This window comes from Bos indicus x Bos taurus, chromosome 8, assembly GCF_003369695.1.
Source record: "Bos indicus x Bos taurus breed Angus x Brahman F1 hybrid chromosome 8, Bos_hybrid_MaternalHap_v2.0, whole genome shotgun sequence".
Classification (NCBI taxonomy): Eukaryota; Metazoa; Chordata; class Mammalia; order Artiodactyla; family Bovidae; genus Bos; species Bos indicus x Bos taurus.
Window position 1 is genome coordinate 78,959,444 of NC_040083.1, and position 17,275 is coordinate 78,976,718.

At 37.3% G+C, this 17,275-nt stretch overlaps 1 protein-coding gene across 4 annotated transcripts in view; it reads right to left on the reverse strand.

Annotated features, from left to right (window-relative positions):
- Window positions 1–17,275, reverse strand: part of AGTPBP1 (ATP/GTP binding protein 1) — a 193,360-nt gene that overhangs the window by 125,983 nt on the left and 50,102 nt on the right. For all 4 annotated transcript variants that reach the window (XM_027550143.1, XM_027550146.1, XM_027550145.1 and 1 more), the window contains 4 exons: window positions 9,520–9,583; window positions 8,981–9,127; window positions 6,432–6,563; window positions 4,491–4,584 (listed from right to left, as the gene is read on the reverse strand). In XM_027550143.1, the coding sequence (XP_027405944.1) occupies window positions 4,491–4,584; window positions 6,432–6,563; window positions 8,981–9,127; window positions 9,520–9,583 (437 nt within the window). The remainder of the gene's footprint in view (window positions 1–4,490; window positions 4,585–6,431; window positions 6,564–8,980; window positions 9,128–9,519; window positions 9,584–17,275) is intronic.

The following is a 17,275-nucleotide window of genomic DNA, read 5'->3' on the forward strand; positions in this document are numbered from 1 at the left end:
GCACTGTGCTAATTACAGGAATTATCTAAACCCTCAAAACAATCTTATGATGTAGGCGCCAATACTACTATTTTACAAATAGAAAACTGGGACATAAAAAGTTAGGTAACTGGGGCTTCCCTGGTGGCTCAGTGGTGAAGAATCTGCCTGCCACGGCAGGAGACATTGGTTCAATCCCTGGTCTGGGAAGATCTCACATGCTGCAGAACTAACCCCATGTGCCACAATAATTAAGCCTGTGCTCTACAGCCCTGGAGCTGCAACTCCTGTGCCCACATGTCACTACTACTGAAACCCATGTGCACCAGAGCCCGTGTTCTGCAACAGGAGAAGCCACCGCAGTGAGAAGCCCACACACAACTAGAGAGTAGTTTGTGCAGCCATGAAGATACAGCACAGCCATAAATACTTTTTTTTTTTAAGTTAGGTAACTTCATATCATGAAGCCAGTGAGTGACAAAGCTAACATGTAAATCCAGTTTCTGCCTGCTTCCAGAATCCATTCACTACACCTATTCTGGAAGTTGGTCTTACTAATTGTGATATAATCATTTTCTTTTATCTTGTCACATTTCATCAGATGCTCTAAGACTGTATAATCCTTATATAAGTAAATATGCCACCATCCCACCAAATAATAAATAATTATATGTGCAAGTAAGCATCCATTTTCAAGAAGGGAACAAGCTAAATATTCGACCTTTATTAAGAAAGGGTAAAAAGACTGGGTATGTTCTGAACCTAATTCATTGTAAAATTTAGCCTATGAATAGTTGATGCAGACAAGTTTTTCCTTATAAAAGAGTCACAACTAATAGAAGTAAAAAGAATGAGAAAATTAGAAAACTCATTATTTCACACATTTTTAAGAAATAATGGATCTAAGCAATGTCATGAAATATTGCTAAGTGATTAGGTGAAAGAAGATGGACCACTTCAACTCGACAATTTTAAGTAATGCAAAACAGAGACCCAGCACCACCTATGAAATATTCTGATAATTAAAAAAAAAAATCTAATCAAGCCTCAAGCTCCATCAGTCTATAAAAAATTTGAAAGTATACCTGCAAGTTAAAAGACCCCAGGATATAGTTATCTTAATCTATGCTGCAACATTCTGTAAAATGTCACCCAGGTCCTTCACCAAGTAAATCAGAAACAAAAAAACAGAGGGACAGGGAATAGTTACTGACTGCAAAAGATTACAAGACTTATCAATCAAACAGAATGTAGAAGAGCTCTTATTTCAATCCTGATTTGAGCAAGACAACTGTAAAAAAAAAAAGAAAGAAAGAAAAAAAGACATTTCTTAGATATTCAGAAGATATTACATGATCTTAAAGAATCATTAATATTGTTGAACAAAGAAATGATACTTTGGTAACACTAAAAGAAAAAACTATCTGATAGCAATAATACTTAAGAATTAACATAATAAATCTCATGGCTGATATTTGCTTTAAAATACTGGTAGGAGGGAGACTTCCTATATTTTTCCTGAGACTTCCTGAGGACTTCCCTGGTGGCTGAGACGGTAAAAGCGTCTGTCTACAATGCAGTAGACCTGGGTTTGATGCCTGGGTTGGGAAGATCCCCTGGAGAAGGAAATGGCAACCCACTCCAGGACTATTGCCTGGAAAATCCCATGGACAGAGGAGCCTAGTAGGCTACAGTCCATGGGGTCGCAAAGAGTCAGACATGACTGAGCGACTTCACTTCAGGAGGGAGACAAAGAAGGGAAAGATGAAATTTAAATTGAAGAATGTTGACAATTGTTGAAATTGACTGATGGGTATATCAGGGTTCATTATTCTATTTGTGTGTAGATTTGGAAATTTCCTAAATATAATGAGGAATAATAAACTGTGGAAAACTCTTCAAGAGATGGGAATACCAGACCGCCTGACCTGACTCTTGAGAAATCTGTACGCAGATCAGGAAGCAACAGTTAGAACTGGACATGGGGAGAAGGAAATGACAATCTACTCCAGTGTTCTTGCCTGGAGAATCCCAGGGACAGGGGAGCCTTGTGGGCTGCCATCTATGGGGTTGCATAGAGTCGGACATGACTGAAGCCACTTAGCAGCAGCAGCAAAGGTCATGGAAGCCTGGGTGCTGCAGTCCATGGGGTCGCAAAGAGTAGGACCCAACTGAGTTCAGCAACAGCAAATTGGAACTATATTGTAGAGCACCTTAAAAAGAAGGAAGACGTTTATCATTTTTGTTCTGTTGCTGTTGATGAGCAGGATTAAGAGGGACAAATCAAGAACAAAGAAGTAATGGAAAATTCTGTGAGTTTCAGTATCTTGCCAGTCCCATACATCTATGCTAAAGACAAATATCAACACACAACTGAAAATGTTTAGGACTTAACATTTATAAAGTGCTTTAATGTTCATGAAATAAACATGAAACAAATTAAACAAATCTTTACAAAAAAAAATAAAAGAACTGGACATGGAACAACAGACTGGTTCCAAATAGGAAAAGGAGTACGTCAAGCCTGTATATTGTCACCCTGATTATTTAACTTCTATGCAGAGTACATCATGAGAAATGCTGGGCTAGAAGAAACACAAACAAGCTGGAATCAAGACTGCCAGGAGAAATCTCAATAACCTCAGATATGCAGATGACACCACCCTTATGGCAGAAAGTGAAGAGGAACTCAAAAGCCTCTTGATGAAAGTGAAAGAGGACAGTGAAAAAGTTGGCTTAAAGCTCAACATTCAGAAAACGAAGATCACGGCATCTGGTCCCATCACTTCATGGGAAATAGATGGGGAAACAGTGGAAACAGTGTCAGACTTTATTTTTGGGGGCTCCAAAATTACTGCAGATGGTGACTGCAGCCAAGAAATTAAAAGATGCTTACTCCTTGGAAGAAAAGTTATGACCAACCTAGATAGCGTATTGAAAAGCAGAGACATTACTTTGTCAACAAAGGTCCGTCTAGTCAAGGCTATGGTTTTTCCTGTGGTCATGTATGGATGTGAGAGTTGGACTGTGAAGAAAGCTGAGCGCCAAAGAATTGATGCTTTTGAACTGTGGTGTTGGAGAAGACTCTTGAGAGTCCCCTGGACTGCAAGGAGATCCAAACAGTCCATTCGAAAGGAGATCAGCCCTGGGTGTTCTTTGGAAGGAATGATGCTAAAGCTGAAAGTCCAGTACTTTGGCCACCTCATGCGAAGAGTTGACTCATTGGAAAAGACTCTGATGCTGTGAGGGATTGGGGGCAGGAGGAGAAGGGGACGACAGAGGATGAGATGGCTGGATGGCACCACTGACTCCATGGATGTGAGTTTGAGTGAACTCCGGGAGTTAGTGATGGACAGGGAGGCCTGGCATGCTGCGATTCACGGGGTCACAAAGAGTCAGACATGACTGAGCGACTGAACTGAACTGAACTGAATGTGTGTACTTTGTTTTAAACAAACCAATTGTAAAAGGGCATTTTGAGATAACTAGAGAAGAGTAGACACAAAGAATTTTTGATTGTGTTAAGCAATCAATAAATTTGTTGAGTACAATTATAGTATTATGGTTATGTTCAGGTCCTTATTTAGCTGAGTTACATAAAGAAGTATTTAGGGGGAAAATGAGAAAATACTTGGTACTTGCTTACAGAAACTCATATATATGTAAATAACATCCTGGATTTGCTTAGAAATACTTTAGGAAACATAAATAAAAGTATGGAGGGGGAACAAATGAAACAAAAACGGCAGAATGTTAATAATTGTGGAATATAATAAGTAATTAATATAAATAATTCAAGATAATTAGTTTAACACAATGTAAATGCTATATTTGTTTGAAAAATTCCAAAATAATTTTTTTAAAAGAATGATGATTAATATGGCTCAAGAAAGCACTAAATATAATGAAATAACTGAAAATGCTTTAAAGTCTGAGGTTGAAAGACACACAAACGAATGTATCTATCTATATATATATATTTGTGGGTGTATGTATATATATGTACATATATACACACAAACATAAATATACATATATGTAATATATATTTTGAGACATACATACATATATACATATCTCAAATAAGAAAAAGAATGACATTATTTGACAAAAAAGAAGTATGTAAATTTAAAATATATCCAGATAATTGTGACAATGAAGGAAACGGTCATTAAAAGATTATAAAATTGGGTAGGGAATATAGTAGGCATTCAATAAATGTTTCTGAATGAGTGATACTCTGTAAAGGTCTTTTTTCCTATTATAGTATCTAGGAATATTCAAAGTCTAAATTTCTATAACAGTATAAATTCAGTTTTCTAATTCTGATATATTTTTGAAGATAAAACTTTATACTAAAGAAAATCTTTATCATAATTAAATCACTATTTAAGAACTAAGAAAGGACCCTAGATACAATTGAACTCAATCATCTCACTGTACAGATTAAGATGATAAGGCCCAAAATAACAAAGGGTATACTTTTATTTACACTTAAAACATTTACTCACTTCATAAGATTGGAATTCTTCTTACTAAATGGTCCAATGATTTTAAACATCAGTTCCACAACTCCATTTTTCCCTAAAGATACAGAATTCACAGCTGGGAAGCGGAAAAAAAGATGTAAAGTGATTTAAAAACCTCAGTGGATAGAAATGTTTATACATGTGGCACACGGCCGAAAAACATATACAAACTGTTTAGTAAATGTGAACTCTAAGTCTCTCATAAAGTCCACCTTAGTTGATACTTCAAAGGCATGCCAATGGGAAGATGAAGTGGGAAAAGAAGTAAATAAATTATGAAAGTTCCTAGAAGTTGTGAATTCTTTCAAATATAGGGAATTGCCCAAAAGCAACAACAAATCAGATCTGCAGGTCAGATTTTAGATGCAAGTCAGATCTAAGAGCACTACAGGAAAGATGGCTGTGGCCTAGGTGAAAAGTAATGAGGACCTTAATTAAAGCGACTGCAGTAGGCAAAAACAGGTCACAACTTTAGACAGAACATGCAAACAATTACCTAACCAGAAAACTGGGCCTAACATTTTCAGTCTTGGAAGAAATATTATTTAAAAATTATAGATACACCATTTGTTAGCCTCCTGGTGCTTAATGAAATAAAATGCCCTAAAAATGTAGTTCCTAAAGTTTTGTATGACAATTTTAATTTCCTCTGTATCTGCTTATCACTCCGTTATCACTTCTAATTCTAATCTGTTTTGTCTTTCTTTTTCCTTAATTAGGGAATTCAGTGGTTCATCTATTCTTAATCCAATTGTTTCATTTTTTAATGAATTTTTTTAAATTTTATAATGTATTTTTTCTATTTCATTCTCTACTTTCCTTATGTTTATTGCTCTGTTCCTAATTTCTTTATAAATAGAATTCATTAATTTCCTTATGCTCTTTTTAATTATATAAGTGTTAATTATTTAAGTGTTCAAAACTATTTTTCTGTGAGCACACCTTTAGATATACTTTCAAAGTATAGATACTGATAACAGATAAATACACACACATACATACAAACCTACCACTGAGATTATCATTACTTTGCAATGATGTTCTTATAATAAAATGTACTCTACAATCTCAATGTCAAGCGTCTTGTTAACATTCCAATCTCATATCCATAGTCAGGAAATAGAAAATCCACACTTCGGGGGTTGGGACCTAATATTATATTAGTGAGAGACAGAGAGTGAGAGAGAGAAAGAGTATATGTGGATGTGTGTGTGTGTGTGTGTCTGTGTGTGTGTGTGTCTGTGTGTGTGTTGTGAGACACTTCATCTGGGAGGGTGGGTGTGGGCATGGGTGTATGTGTGTGTTTATGTTGGGAGACACTTTATCTGAGGCTACCTCTCCATGTGAGTGTGTATGTGTGTGTGTTGTGAGACACTTCATCTGAGAGAGTTGGTGTGGGCATGGGTGTGTGTGTGTATTTATGTTGGGAGACACTTCATCTGAGGCAATCTCTCTGATCACTGCTCTCTACAGCTTCCTCAGAGGCTCCTGTCCTATTATTTTTGGTTCTGCTACTTCCCTATAGATTGCTAAAGATAATTAGCTCCAGGTGTCTATGCCACTGCATTCCTTCCTTCTCAATTTTCCTCTCATCTGTAATAATCCAAATAGGCGCAGCAGTTTTTCCAGTTGTCAATACTCGGTTATTCTTCAACATCTTTTCCACAGGCTGCCTACTCATCAGCCTCACTACATACCTTTACAAATGGGGGGAATTAACGAGAATTCTTAAGACTTTGTCAACTCACCTTCTTACATATATCACCTTTGAGGGAGTGGTTAGAATTACAAAGAGCCATTTTAAATATTCTCGTTCCTTGTCCACAACTTTTAGAGATTTATGGAGTTAAAGTACTTTAAAATTTTCATTTTGTGTTAATGTGACAACATCGAGCTAACTAAAAGCTGCTCTGAAATACTTACAGTTGGCAGAATATACTCGTAAAAGCTGAAGACAAGGCAAAACCAAGCGATGATTCTGCAAATTCTGTTTGACCAAATTCAGAGTTATATTTAGAGCTCCATTAATTCTAGCTTTCACTCCAAATTTTTTGTCTGTTTAAAAATAAATGAACAAACATAATTTATTCCTATGTAACTTTTGAATAAAATTAAAATGTCATAATACTATGAATGCATATTATCAACTACTAATATAAAGTTGACCTGAAATAACTAAAGCTGTAATCATTTTCTTATATATTTTAATACTTCTTACCCTTTTAAAACATGGCTTGAAAGAAAGAGTAAGGGGCAGGCAGGATGACAGGGCAGGGCAACAGAGGCTGGAGTGGCCCAACACTTAAACTATTATTGAAAGGAATAACTTAACTGATTTACCCCACACAGGAAAGTCTCTCCAGCTTAACACAGTCAAAGGAATGCCATCACATGGTTAAAGAAATTGGAAAGAATCTAAATATACATTACCAACATTATTTACTTAATATTAACTGTACTGTTTTCAGACTTAGAATATGCATGATGCATACTAAGTCACTTTAGTAGTGACTCTTTGCAACGCTATGGACTGTAACCCACCAGACTCCCTGCCAATTGGATTCTCCAGGCATTAGAATACTAGACTGGGTTGCCATGCCCTCCTCCAAGGGATCTTCCTGATTCAGGGATTGAATTTGAGTATTCTATGGCTCCTGCACTGCAGGCAGATTTGTTATTGCTGAGCCACTGCGGAAGCCCAAAAGAATATAATGAAAAAATGAACAGCTTATTAGAAAATAATCTAAAAAATATTATCAAATAAATTTCTAGAGGGAGCTAATTCTTAACAAAGAAAAGGAAGAAAAGAAAGTTCTTGATTTTTATTATTAGGAAGAGATTAAAATAGTAAAAAAAAAAATCTGGACAACAAGAATTTGAGAATGTTAGGATTTTTAACAAAGAAAGTAACCAAGACTAGCAAGCAAAGTTATTTCATCAACAGAAAATGTAAATCAAAAAACCTAATATTCTTAAGGGAAAATTATTCTCAGCCCATAAGGGAAAAGTAAAAAAGTTATAAAATCACCCAAGAAATTCAAATATAATTCAATAATATAAAAATGTAAAACTAGGACAACAGCAAAAATAAAGGAAACAGCAAAAATTTAGAAGTATACAGGAAAATATTAAAAGAGCTACAACTTACAAGGGACATTAAAGAAATAAAAATATAAATTAAACAATATCTTAATTTAAGCACAAGAAAGATAATGAAAGCTTTATGCTTTAGTGAAAAGCACAGGAAAGATAACCTGGTTTTAAATAGAGGAGGAAGCATGATATAACAATATTCACCAATACAAAAAGGTTTTCTCATTTTATTTTTCGTTTTCAACAAAAATTTCAGAAAGCAGCCCTTAAATCTCAAATATCAGAGTTTAAAAGTATAAGAAAGAGCTAACATGTTTCTTAAATAAACTGAATATATGTTTAAGTCTTACGGTCCGTAAGATACCTGAAAAATTAAAGTCATCTCAGGGATACCTTAAGACAATGATTATTAACAGTATTATTTAAATATTCATACAATACAAAAAGATATGCATGAAATACACATAAGTATACAAACTGCATACACATTTTCAGACACTTTTTAGAAAAAGCACTTTAGCCAAATACTTTAAAGTTTAAAAACACAAGGCAATGGCAGAACCGTTAAAAAATCACTACTCAAGAGTTCAGAGAGTCATTTTAATCTCTGCGCAGACAGACAACTCTACACTGAGCTTAGGTTCTAGTCAAAGAATGCTTTTCTCTTTTAACATAATCTAAATCAGCTTCCTCCTTTGTTTTATAGCCTATGTTTTCTCAAATTGTAGTTTTCAATATTTTGTATGTCTTACTATTGTAATAAATCAGTCTTACAATTTTTTATATCTCTTTTGATCTTAACTAGCTTGTAAGCTTTTTAAGCATTGAGACATGACTATCACTATTGGTTGGTCATAGTGATGACCAACCAAACTCATGTCCATCACTGACTCAATGGACATGAGTTTGAGCGAACTCAGGGAGGTAGTGAAGGACAGGGAAGCCTCACGCTGCAATTCATGGGGTCACAAAGAGTCGGACATGACTTAACGACTGACCAACAATGAAAAGAAAACATGTCTTATACCCATGCTCCTCAAAACATTCCCACGCACACTCCCTCCTTCTAGCCTCAACAATATCCATGTTATGTGTATCCTTTATAACATATACATGCCAGAAACACACACACACACCAAGACACATTTCTGATTCTGACACACTTTTGTCTTCCTTTTTCCATCACATGCAATAGAAATATGTGGGAATTTAGGATCCTCAATTCATGCAGGTCACTAGTTGACTATAAAAAGCATTCCTAACTAAGGCTAAGAATAAGCAGTAAAATTTTAGATTTTAAAGTTTACCAGTTTCAAGGCACACAGAACCAAAGTAAAAAAAGTAGTTCCACTTGATAGTCATGCAAGTGAAATCCTTACCTTTTGGTCCAATCTTTGCAAGAATGGAATGAATCTGCACCATTAACTCCTCATTCAGGGGCGATTCTTTGCTGGCATTCATAAGTAACTGTAATAATATTTGTGAACCACCTTTGGAGACCAAGAAACTCGCTCTTCGACCTCCACCTAAAAAGTTTTTTGAAAGAAATCTGTTCAAACCACAAATTCTTCCATAATATATTAGATATCGCACCTTGTTACCATTCAAGTAAAAGTGATGACTTTAGAAAGCAAACAAATAAGATCAAAATATTTATATTAATTAAAAAGTAGCACAGACAGTAAATAAACACTGATGCAAAACTCATGTTCAAGGCTGTAAACCACATGGGTTTGAGGGACACTGGAAGATATCAAATACAAAGCAACAACAAAGAGTATGACATTTTGGCTTCCAAATTCCAATACTCAGAACAGCCTCTGTATGAGAATCAGAAAATTCCAAAGTATACATGATACTTGTATATTTTTGATCATTATTTACAAATAGAAATAGACCAAAGGAAACAAAAACTTACCTGCTGACACCAGCTCAACAAGAATGCTCAAGATATTAAGTGTAGTTTGAAGATCTTTTGTGTTCTGAAATAAAGTTTATTTGCTTTATTAAAACATTATAAATCTGTGATTCCCAAACTTCTCTCTGTTGGGAACTACCTACATTTACAGATGACCTCTTTGGTTTCTCTAAGAATAAATGTATTTAGGTTTTCACTATTCTCATATACCACTTCAGTCTCTCTTTACTGCTCTTAAAAATTCTTACAAATCATCTGAGCTATTAATATCAACAGGAATTAATTTGTTATTTGGACATATCAACTTCTACCAAGTAGATAATACAAATAAATGTATCAAAATATAAAAGGCATGACAATGTATATATGGTGACTAATCAGTCACTGAACTCCCCTCTCAAAAAGTAACTGCATTATCAATTTTTTGTGTATCCAGCAAGATAATGTACACACATAAAAGAAATTCAAGTAAATATACATTTATATATAGATTTCTCCAAATGATATAATTCTACTGATATATTCCATTAGATGGCAATGTCATTGGTTAGGTAACCACCTATCAATTTGACATTTAAATATTTAAAATCTTTTGCTATTAAAAAATTGTAACCAAAACCAAGTACATACATTTCCAGGGAAGCAAGTACAACTGTACATGGGAAATTCCTGGAATTTCTGGGTCAATGATATGGACATTTATTTTGATAGGTATTATTAACTTGCTCTTAGTGGAGCAATTTACACTCCTACCAGTAAAGTTGAAGAGTAATTATTAATATTTTCCAAAGTCTTGACAAACAATCTAATAAGAAAAAATGTTTAAATACTGTACTATGGTTATATTTCTCTTACTAAAAGCAATGTTTGGATAAAGAAAAATAGACAACAGAATTGTGGCCTATTCAAGAAACTGCCTGATCTCAGAATAGAAGGATTTTACAGTGTTTATTTAGACAAATTTCAGAATTGCAATGTATCAGTGACTAGAATGGGACTCTTGTTCTAACTCCTTCCAAAAAGGAACAAATATTGTCTCTGCTTCACCATTTAAGGGCAGAAACTAATGGGTCCAAAAAATCAAATCCAGAACAGAAAGAGGACCACACATTAAGCAGAGACCCTTCTCTTAGCACTGAGGGTATTATTAACGACCACTGACTCACTGGTGATGAAGTTGGAAGAATGAGAGACAAACATTTGTTAAAGAAAAGAACGGATTGTTACAGAAGCAATATTGCTATGTTTATCTTCTTCCTGGGTACACAGCCAAACCACATTTTCCAGCTCTTTTGTAATTAGTTTTGGGACACGTGATTGAGTTCAAGCCACTGAAACCCGAATGGAAGTTACACTGTTATCTCTAGGCCTTATCCAGATAGGTCTCCCATTTGTAATTCACCACCTCCCATCTCTGCTGACTTCAATAAATTGAGACAGGAGCATACAGAAAAAGTATGGGTAGCAATATACATATCAGACAAAAAACTTTTAAAACAAAGGGTAAAACAAAAGATAAAGAAGGGAATTACATAATAATAAAAGGACCAAAACAAAAAGAGGATATTAAATTCATTAACATATATGCACTCAATATACAGCACCCACAAATATAAAGCAAATACTAACAGACACAAAAGAAGAAACTGACAATAATACTTAAGAGTAGGGGACTTTAACACGCCACTTTAACACAATAAGGTATTGAGAGAGTCGACTCCAATAAAGAGTCAGTTCCTAGGTAGGTTGATGAGAAGTTGGGGGGGTGGGTCCCAGGAAAAAGAGGTCTGGAATTCTCAAGGAGGAGGAAAGGACTTTTTTCCTCTACATGCCTTAGTCTTAGTCACATAAACTTTTTTATTTCTTTCTTTAAGCCCAGGACTGATGATTACACAACAAACAACTCAGTTCAAACTCTGTACTAAGGATTATATAACAACAAGGTATCCTGCGTGAGGACAATTTCCCCTTCTTGAAAGTGAAAGTGAAGTCCTGTCCAACTCTGTGACCCCGTAGAGTGTAGCCTACCAGGCTCCTCTGTCCATGGGATTATCCAAGCAAGAATACTGGAATGGATTGCCATTTCCTTCTCCAGGGGATCTTCCCGACCCAGGGATTGAACCCAGGTCTCCCACATTATAGGCAGATGTTTTACTATCTGAGCTACCAGGGAAGTTTTCCTTCTTGAAAACCTGTCTAATCCTGTTCTTAGAATGTATATCATGGGAGTGGGTCTGGTAGGATCTTTCTATTGTTAACTTCTAATCCTGTTATTCTAAAATGTAAATTGTGGGAGTGGATCTGGTAAAATTTTTACAACCTTGAGACATTCTTTGAATTACTGTAATAGCTAAATTAAAAAGTATATAATGCCCTCACTAAAGACTAGCCAGGGGGGCACTCTCCATCCCCCTTCTGATGTCTATGTTAGAAGCGTTCTCTGTCACTTTTCATACTTTAATAAAACCCTGCTACACAAAAGCTCTTGAGTGATCAAGCCTGATCCCTGGTCCTGAAGCCAAAACTTCTTCAGAGATCAAAAATCCGATACCGTTCACCATAAACTATCAGTATCCTTACTGTATATATTTTCATGTGCCTTTTAATTTTTTGAGACTTGCTGTGTGGCCTAATATGTGATCTGTTCTGGAGAAGTTTCCATGTGCACTTGAAAAGATTATGTATTCTGCTGTTTTAGCATGTAATGTCCTGTTCACTTCAGTCACTCAGTCGTGTCCAAATCTTTAAACCCCATGGACTGCAGCACGCCAGGCCTCCCTGTCCATTACCAAATCCCAGAGTTTACTCAAACTCATGTCCATTGAGTCGGTGATGCCATCCAACCATCTCTTCCTCTGTCATCCCCTTCTCCTCCTACCTTCAATCTTTCCCATCATCAGAGTCTTTTCCAATGAGTCAGCTCTTCGCATCAGGTGGCCAAAGTACTGGAGTTTCAATTTTAACATCAGTCCTCCCAGTGAATATTCAGGACTGATTTCCTTTAGGATTGACTGGTTGGATCTCCTTGCATCTAAGGGACTCTCAACAGTCTTCTCCAACACCACTGTTCAAAGGTATCAATTCTTCTGCACTCAGCTTTCTTTAGAGTCCAATTTTCACATCCATACATGACTACTGGAAAAACCATAGCCTTGAATAGATGACCCTTTGTTGGCTAAGTAAACTCTCTGCTTTTTATTGACTAAGCCAAAGCCGTTGACTGCGTGGTTCACAATAAACTGTGGAAAATTCTGAAAGAGATGGGAATGCCACAACACCTGATGTGCCTCATGAGAAACCTATATGCAGGTCACGAGACAACAGTTAGAACTGGACGTGGAACAACAGGTTGGTTCCAAATACGAAAAGGAGTACGTCAGGCTGCATATTGTCACCCTGCTTATTTAACTTATATACAGAGTACATCATGAGAAATGCTGGGCTGGAAGAAGCACAAGCTGGAATCAAGATTGCCGGGAAAAATATCAATAACCTCAGATATGCAGATGACACTTTCTTACGGCAGAAAGTGAAGAGGAACTAAAAAGCCTCTTGATGAAAGTGAAAGAGGAGAGTGAAAAAGTTGGCTTAAAGCTCAACATTCAGGAAACTAAGATCATGGCATCAAGTCCCATCACTTCATGGCAAATAGATGAGGAAACAGTGGCTGACTTTATTTTTGGGGGCTCAAAAATCACTGCAGATGGTGACTGCAGCCATGAAATTAAGAAACGCTTACTCCTTAGAAGGAAAGTTACTATCAACCTAGACAGCATATTAAAAACCAAGTACATTATCAACAAAGGTCTGTCTAGTCAATGCTGTGGTTTTCCAGTGATCACGTATGGACGTGAGAGTTGGACTATACAGAAAGCTAAGCACAAAAGAATTCATGCTTTTGAACTGTGGTGTTGGAGAAGACTCTTGAGAGTCCCTTGGACTGCAAGGAGATCCAACCAGAACATCCTAAAGGAGATCAGTCCTGAGTGTTCATTGGAAGGACTGAGGTTAAAGCTGAAACTCCAATACTTTGGCCACCTGATGTGAAGAGCTAACTCATCTGAAAAGACCCTGATGTCGGGAAAGACTGAAGGCGGGAGGGGAAGGGGACAACAGAGGATGAGATCATTGGATGGCATCACTGACTCAAAGGACATAAGTTCGGGTGAACTCCAAGAGTTGTGATGGACAGGGAGACCTGGCATGCTGCAGTTCATAGGGTCTCAAAGAGTCAGACATGACTGAGCAACTGTACTGAACTGAATACACGGTCCTTTGTTGGCTAAGTAAAGTCTCTGCTTTATAATATGCTGTCTAAGTTGGTCATAACTTTCCTTCCAAGGAGTTCAGTTCAGTTCAGTTGCTTAGTCATGTCTGACTCTTTGCGACCCCATGAATTGCAGTACACCAGACCTCCCTGTCCATCAACAACTCCCAGAGTTCACTCAGACTCACGTCTGTCGAGTCAGTGATGCCATCCAGCCATCTCATCCTCTGTCATCCCCTTCTCCTCCTGCCCTCAATCCCTCCCAGTATCAGAGTCTTTTCCAATGAGTCAACTCTTCGCATGAGGTGGCCGAAGTACTGGACTTTCAGCTTTAGCATCATTCATTCCAAAGAAATCTCAGGGCTGATCTCCTTCAGAATGGACGGGTTGGATCTCCTTGCAGTCCAAGGGACTCTCAAGAGTCTTCTCCAACACCACAGTTCAAAAGCATCAATTCTTCGGTGCTCAGCCTTCTTCACAGTCCAACTCTCACATTCATACATGACCACTGGAAAAACCACAGCCTTGACTAGATGGACCTTTGTTGGCAAGGTAATATCTGCTTTTCAATATGCTATCTAGGTTGGTCATAACTTTTCTTCCAAGGAGTAAGTGTCTTTTAATTTCATGGCTGCAGTCACCATCTGCAGTGATTTTGGAGCCCAAAAAATAAAGTCTGACGCTGTTTCCACTGTTTCCCCATTGATTTGCCATGAAGTGATGGGACCACATGCCATGATCTTCGTTTTCTGAATCTTGAGCTTTAAGCCAACTTTTTCACTCTCCACTTTCACTTTCATCAAGAGGCTCTTTAGTTCCTCTTCACTTTCTGCCATAAGGGTGGTGTCACCTGCATATCTGAGGTTATTGATATTCCTCCCGGCAATCTTGACTCCAGCTTGTGCTTCTTCCAGCCCAGGGTTTCTCATGATGTACTCTGCATAGAAGTTAAATAAGCAGGATGACAATATACAGCCTTGACGTACTTCTTTTCCTCTTTGGAACCAGTCTGTTGTTCCATGTCCAGTTCTAACTGTTGCTTCCTGACCTGCATATAGGTTTCTCAAGAGGCAACTCAGGTGGTCTGGGATTCCCATCTCTTTCAGAATTTTCCACAGTTTATTGTGATCCACACAGTCAAAGGCTTTGGCATAGTCAATAAAACAGAAACAGATGTTTTTCTGGAACTCTCTTGCTTTTTCGATGATCCAGCGGATGTTGGCAATTTGATCTCTGGTTCCTCTGTCCTTCTAAAACCAGCTTGAACATCTGGAAGTTCACGATTCACGTATTGCTGAAGCCTGGCTTGGAGAATTTTGAGCATTACTTCACTAGTGTCTGAGATGAGTGCAATTGTGCGGTAGTTTGAGCATTCTTTGCATTGCCTTAGTAAGCATCTTTTAATTTCATGATTGCAGTCACCATCTGCAGTGATTTTGGAGCCCCAAAAAATAAAGTCTGTCACTGTTTCCACTGTTTCTCCATCTATTTGCCATGAAGTGATGGGACTGGATGCCATGATCTTAGTTTTCTGAATGCTGACTTTTAGGCCAACTTTTTCACTCTCCTCTATCACTTTCATCAAGAGGCTCTTTAGTTCTTCTTCACTTTCTGCCATAAGGGTGGTGTCATCTGCATTCCTGAGGTTATTGATATTTCTCCCAGCAATCTTGATTCCAGCTTGTGCTTCATTCAGTCCAGCATTTCCCATGATATACTCTGCATATAAGTTAAATAAGCAGGGTGAAAATATAGAGCCTTGACATACTCTTTCCCTATTTGGAACAAGTATGTTGGTCCATGTCCAGTTCTAACTGTTGCTTCCTGACCTGCATACAGATTTCTCAAGAGGCAGGTCAGGTGTTCTGGTATTCCCATCTCTTGAAGAATTTTCCACAGTTTGTGGTGATCCACACAGTCAAAGGCTTTGGTATAGTCAATAAAGCAGAAGTAGATGTTCTTCTGGAACTCCCTTGCTTTTTTGATAATCCGATGGATCATGGCAATTTGATCTCTGTTCCTCTACCTTTTCTAAAACCAGCTTGAACATCTGGAAGTTCACGGTTCATGTACTGCTGAGGCCTGGCTTGGAGAATTTTGAGCATTACTTTACTAGCGTGAGATGAGTGCAGTTGTGTGGTAGTTTGAGCATTCTTTGGCACTGCCTTTCTTTGGGATTGGAATGAAAATTGACCTTTTCCTGTCCTGTAGCCACTGCTGAGTTTTCCAAATTTGCTGGCATATTGAGTGCGGCACTTTCACAGCATCATCTTTTAGGATTTGAAATAGCTCAACTAGAATTCCATCACTTCCACTAGCTTTGTTCGTAATGATGCTTCCTGAGGCCCACTTGATTTTGCATTCCTAAGTGAGTGATCATACCATCGTGATTATCAGGGTCATGAAGATCTTTTTTCTACAGTTCTTCTGTGTATTCTTGCCACCTCTTCTTAATATCTTCTGCTTCTGTTAGGTCCATACCATTTTTGTCCTTTATTGAGCCCATCTTTGCATGAAATATTCCCTTGGTATCTCTAATTTTCTTGAAGAGATCTCTAGTCTTTCCTATTCTATTGTTTTCCTCTATTCCTTTGCATTGATCACTGAGGAAAGCTTTTTTATCTCTCCTTGCTCTTCTTTGGAACTCTTCAAATGGGTATATCTTTCCTTTTCTCCTTTGCTTTTCGCTTCTCTTCTTTTCTCAGCTATTTGTATGGCCTCCTCAGACAGCCATTTTGCTTTTTTGCATTTCTTTTTCTTGAGGTTGGTCTTGATCCCTGTCTCCTGTACAATGTCATGAATCTCCATCCATAGTTCATCAGGCACTCTGTGTATCAGATCTAATCCCCTGAATCTATTTCTCACTTTCACTGTATAATTTTAAGGGATTTGAATTAGGGCATACCTAAAGGGTCTAGTCAGTGGGTGTTAAAGTCTCCTACTGTTAAGCATTATTGTCTACTTCTTTCGTGTCCGTTAGTATTTGCTTTATATTTTTAGGTGCTTATATTGAATGCGTATATGTTAATGAATTTAATATCCTCTTTTTGTATTCATCCTATTATTATTATATAACGTCCTTCTTTGTCTTTTGTTTTACACTTTTTTTAAAAAGGGTTTTTTGGTCTGATATATGTATTATTACCCATGCTTTTTTCTGTTTGTTCATGTCTCAATTTATTGAGGTCAACAGAGACGGGAGGTGGTGAATTACAAATGGGAGATATAAGGATAATTATTATGGTTTCCCAAGTGACACCAGCGGCAAAGAACCCACTGCCAATGCAGGAGACATAAGAGACAGAGCTTCAATCCCTGGGTTGGGGAAGATCCCCTAGAGAAGAAAACGGCAACCCACTCCAGTATTCTTGTGTGGCGAACCCCATGGACAAAGTAACCTGGAGAGGTACGGTCAATGGGGTTGCAAAGAGTCAGACATGACTGAAGCGACTTCGCACACACACACATGCAAGGACAATTATTATATAA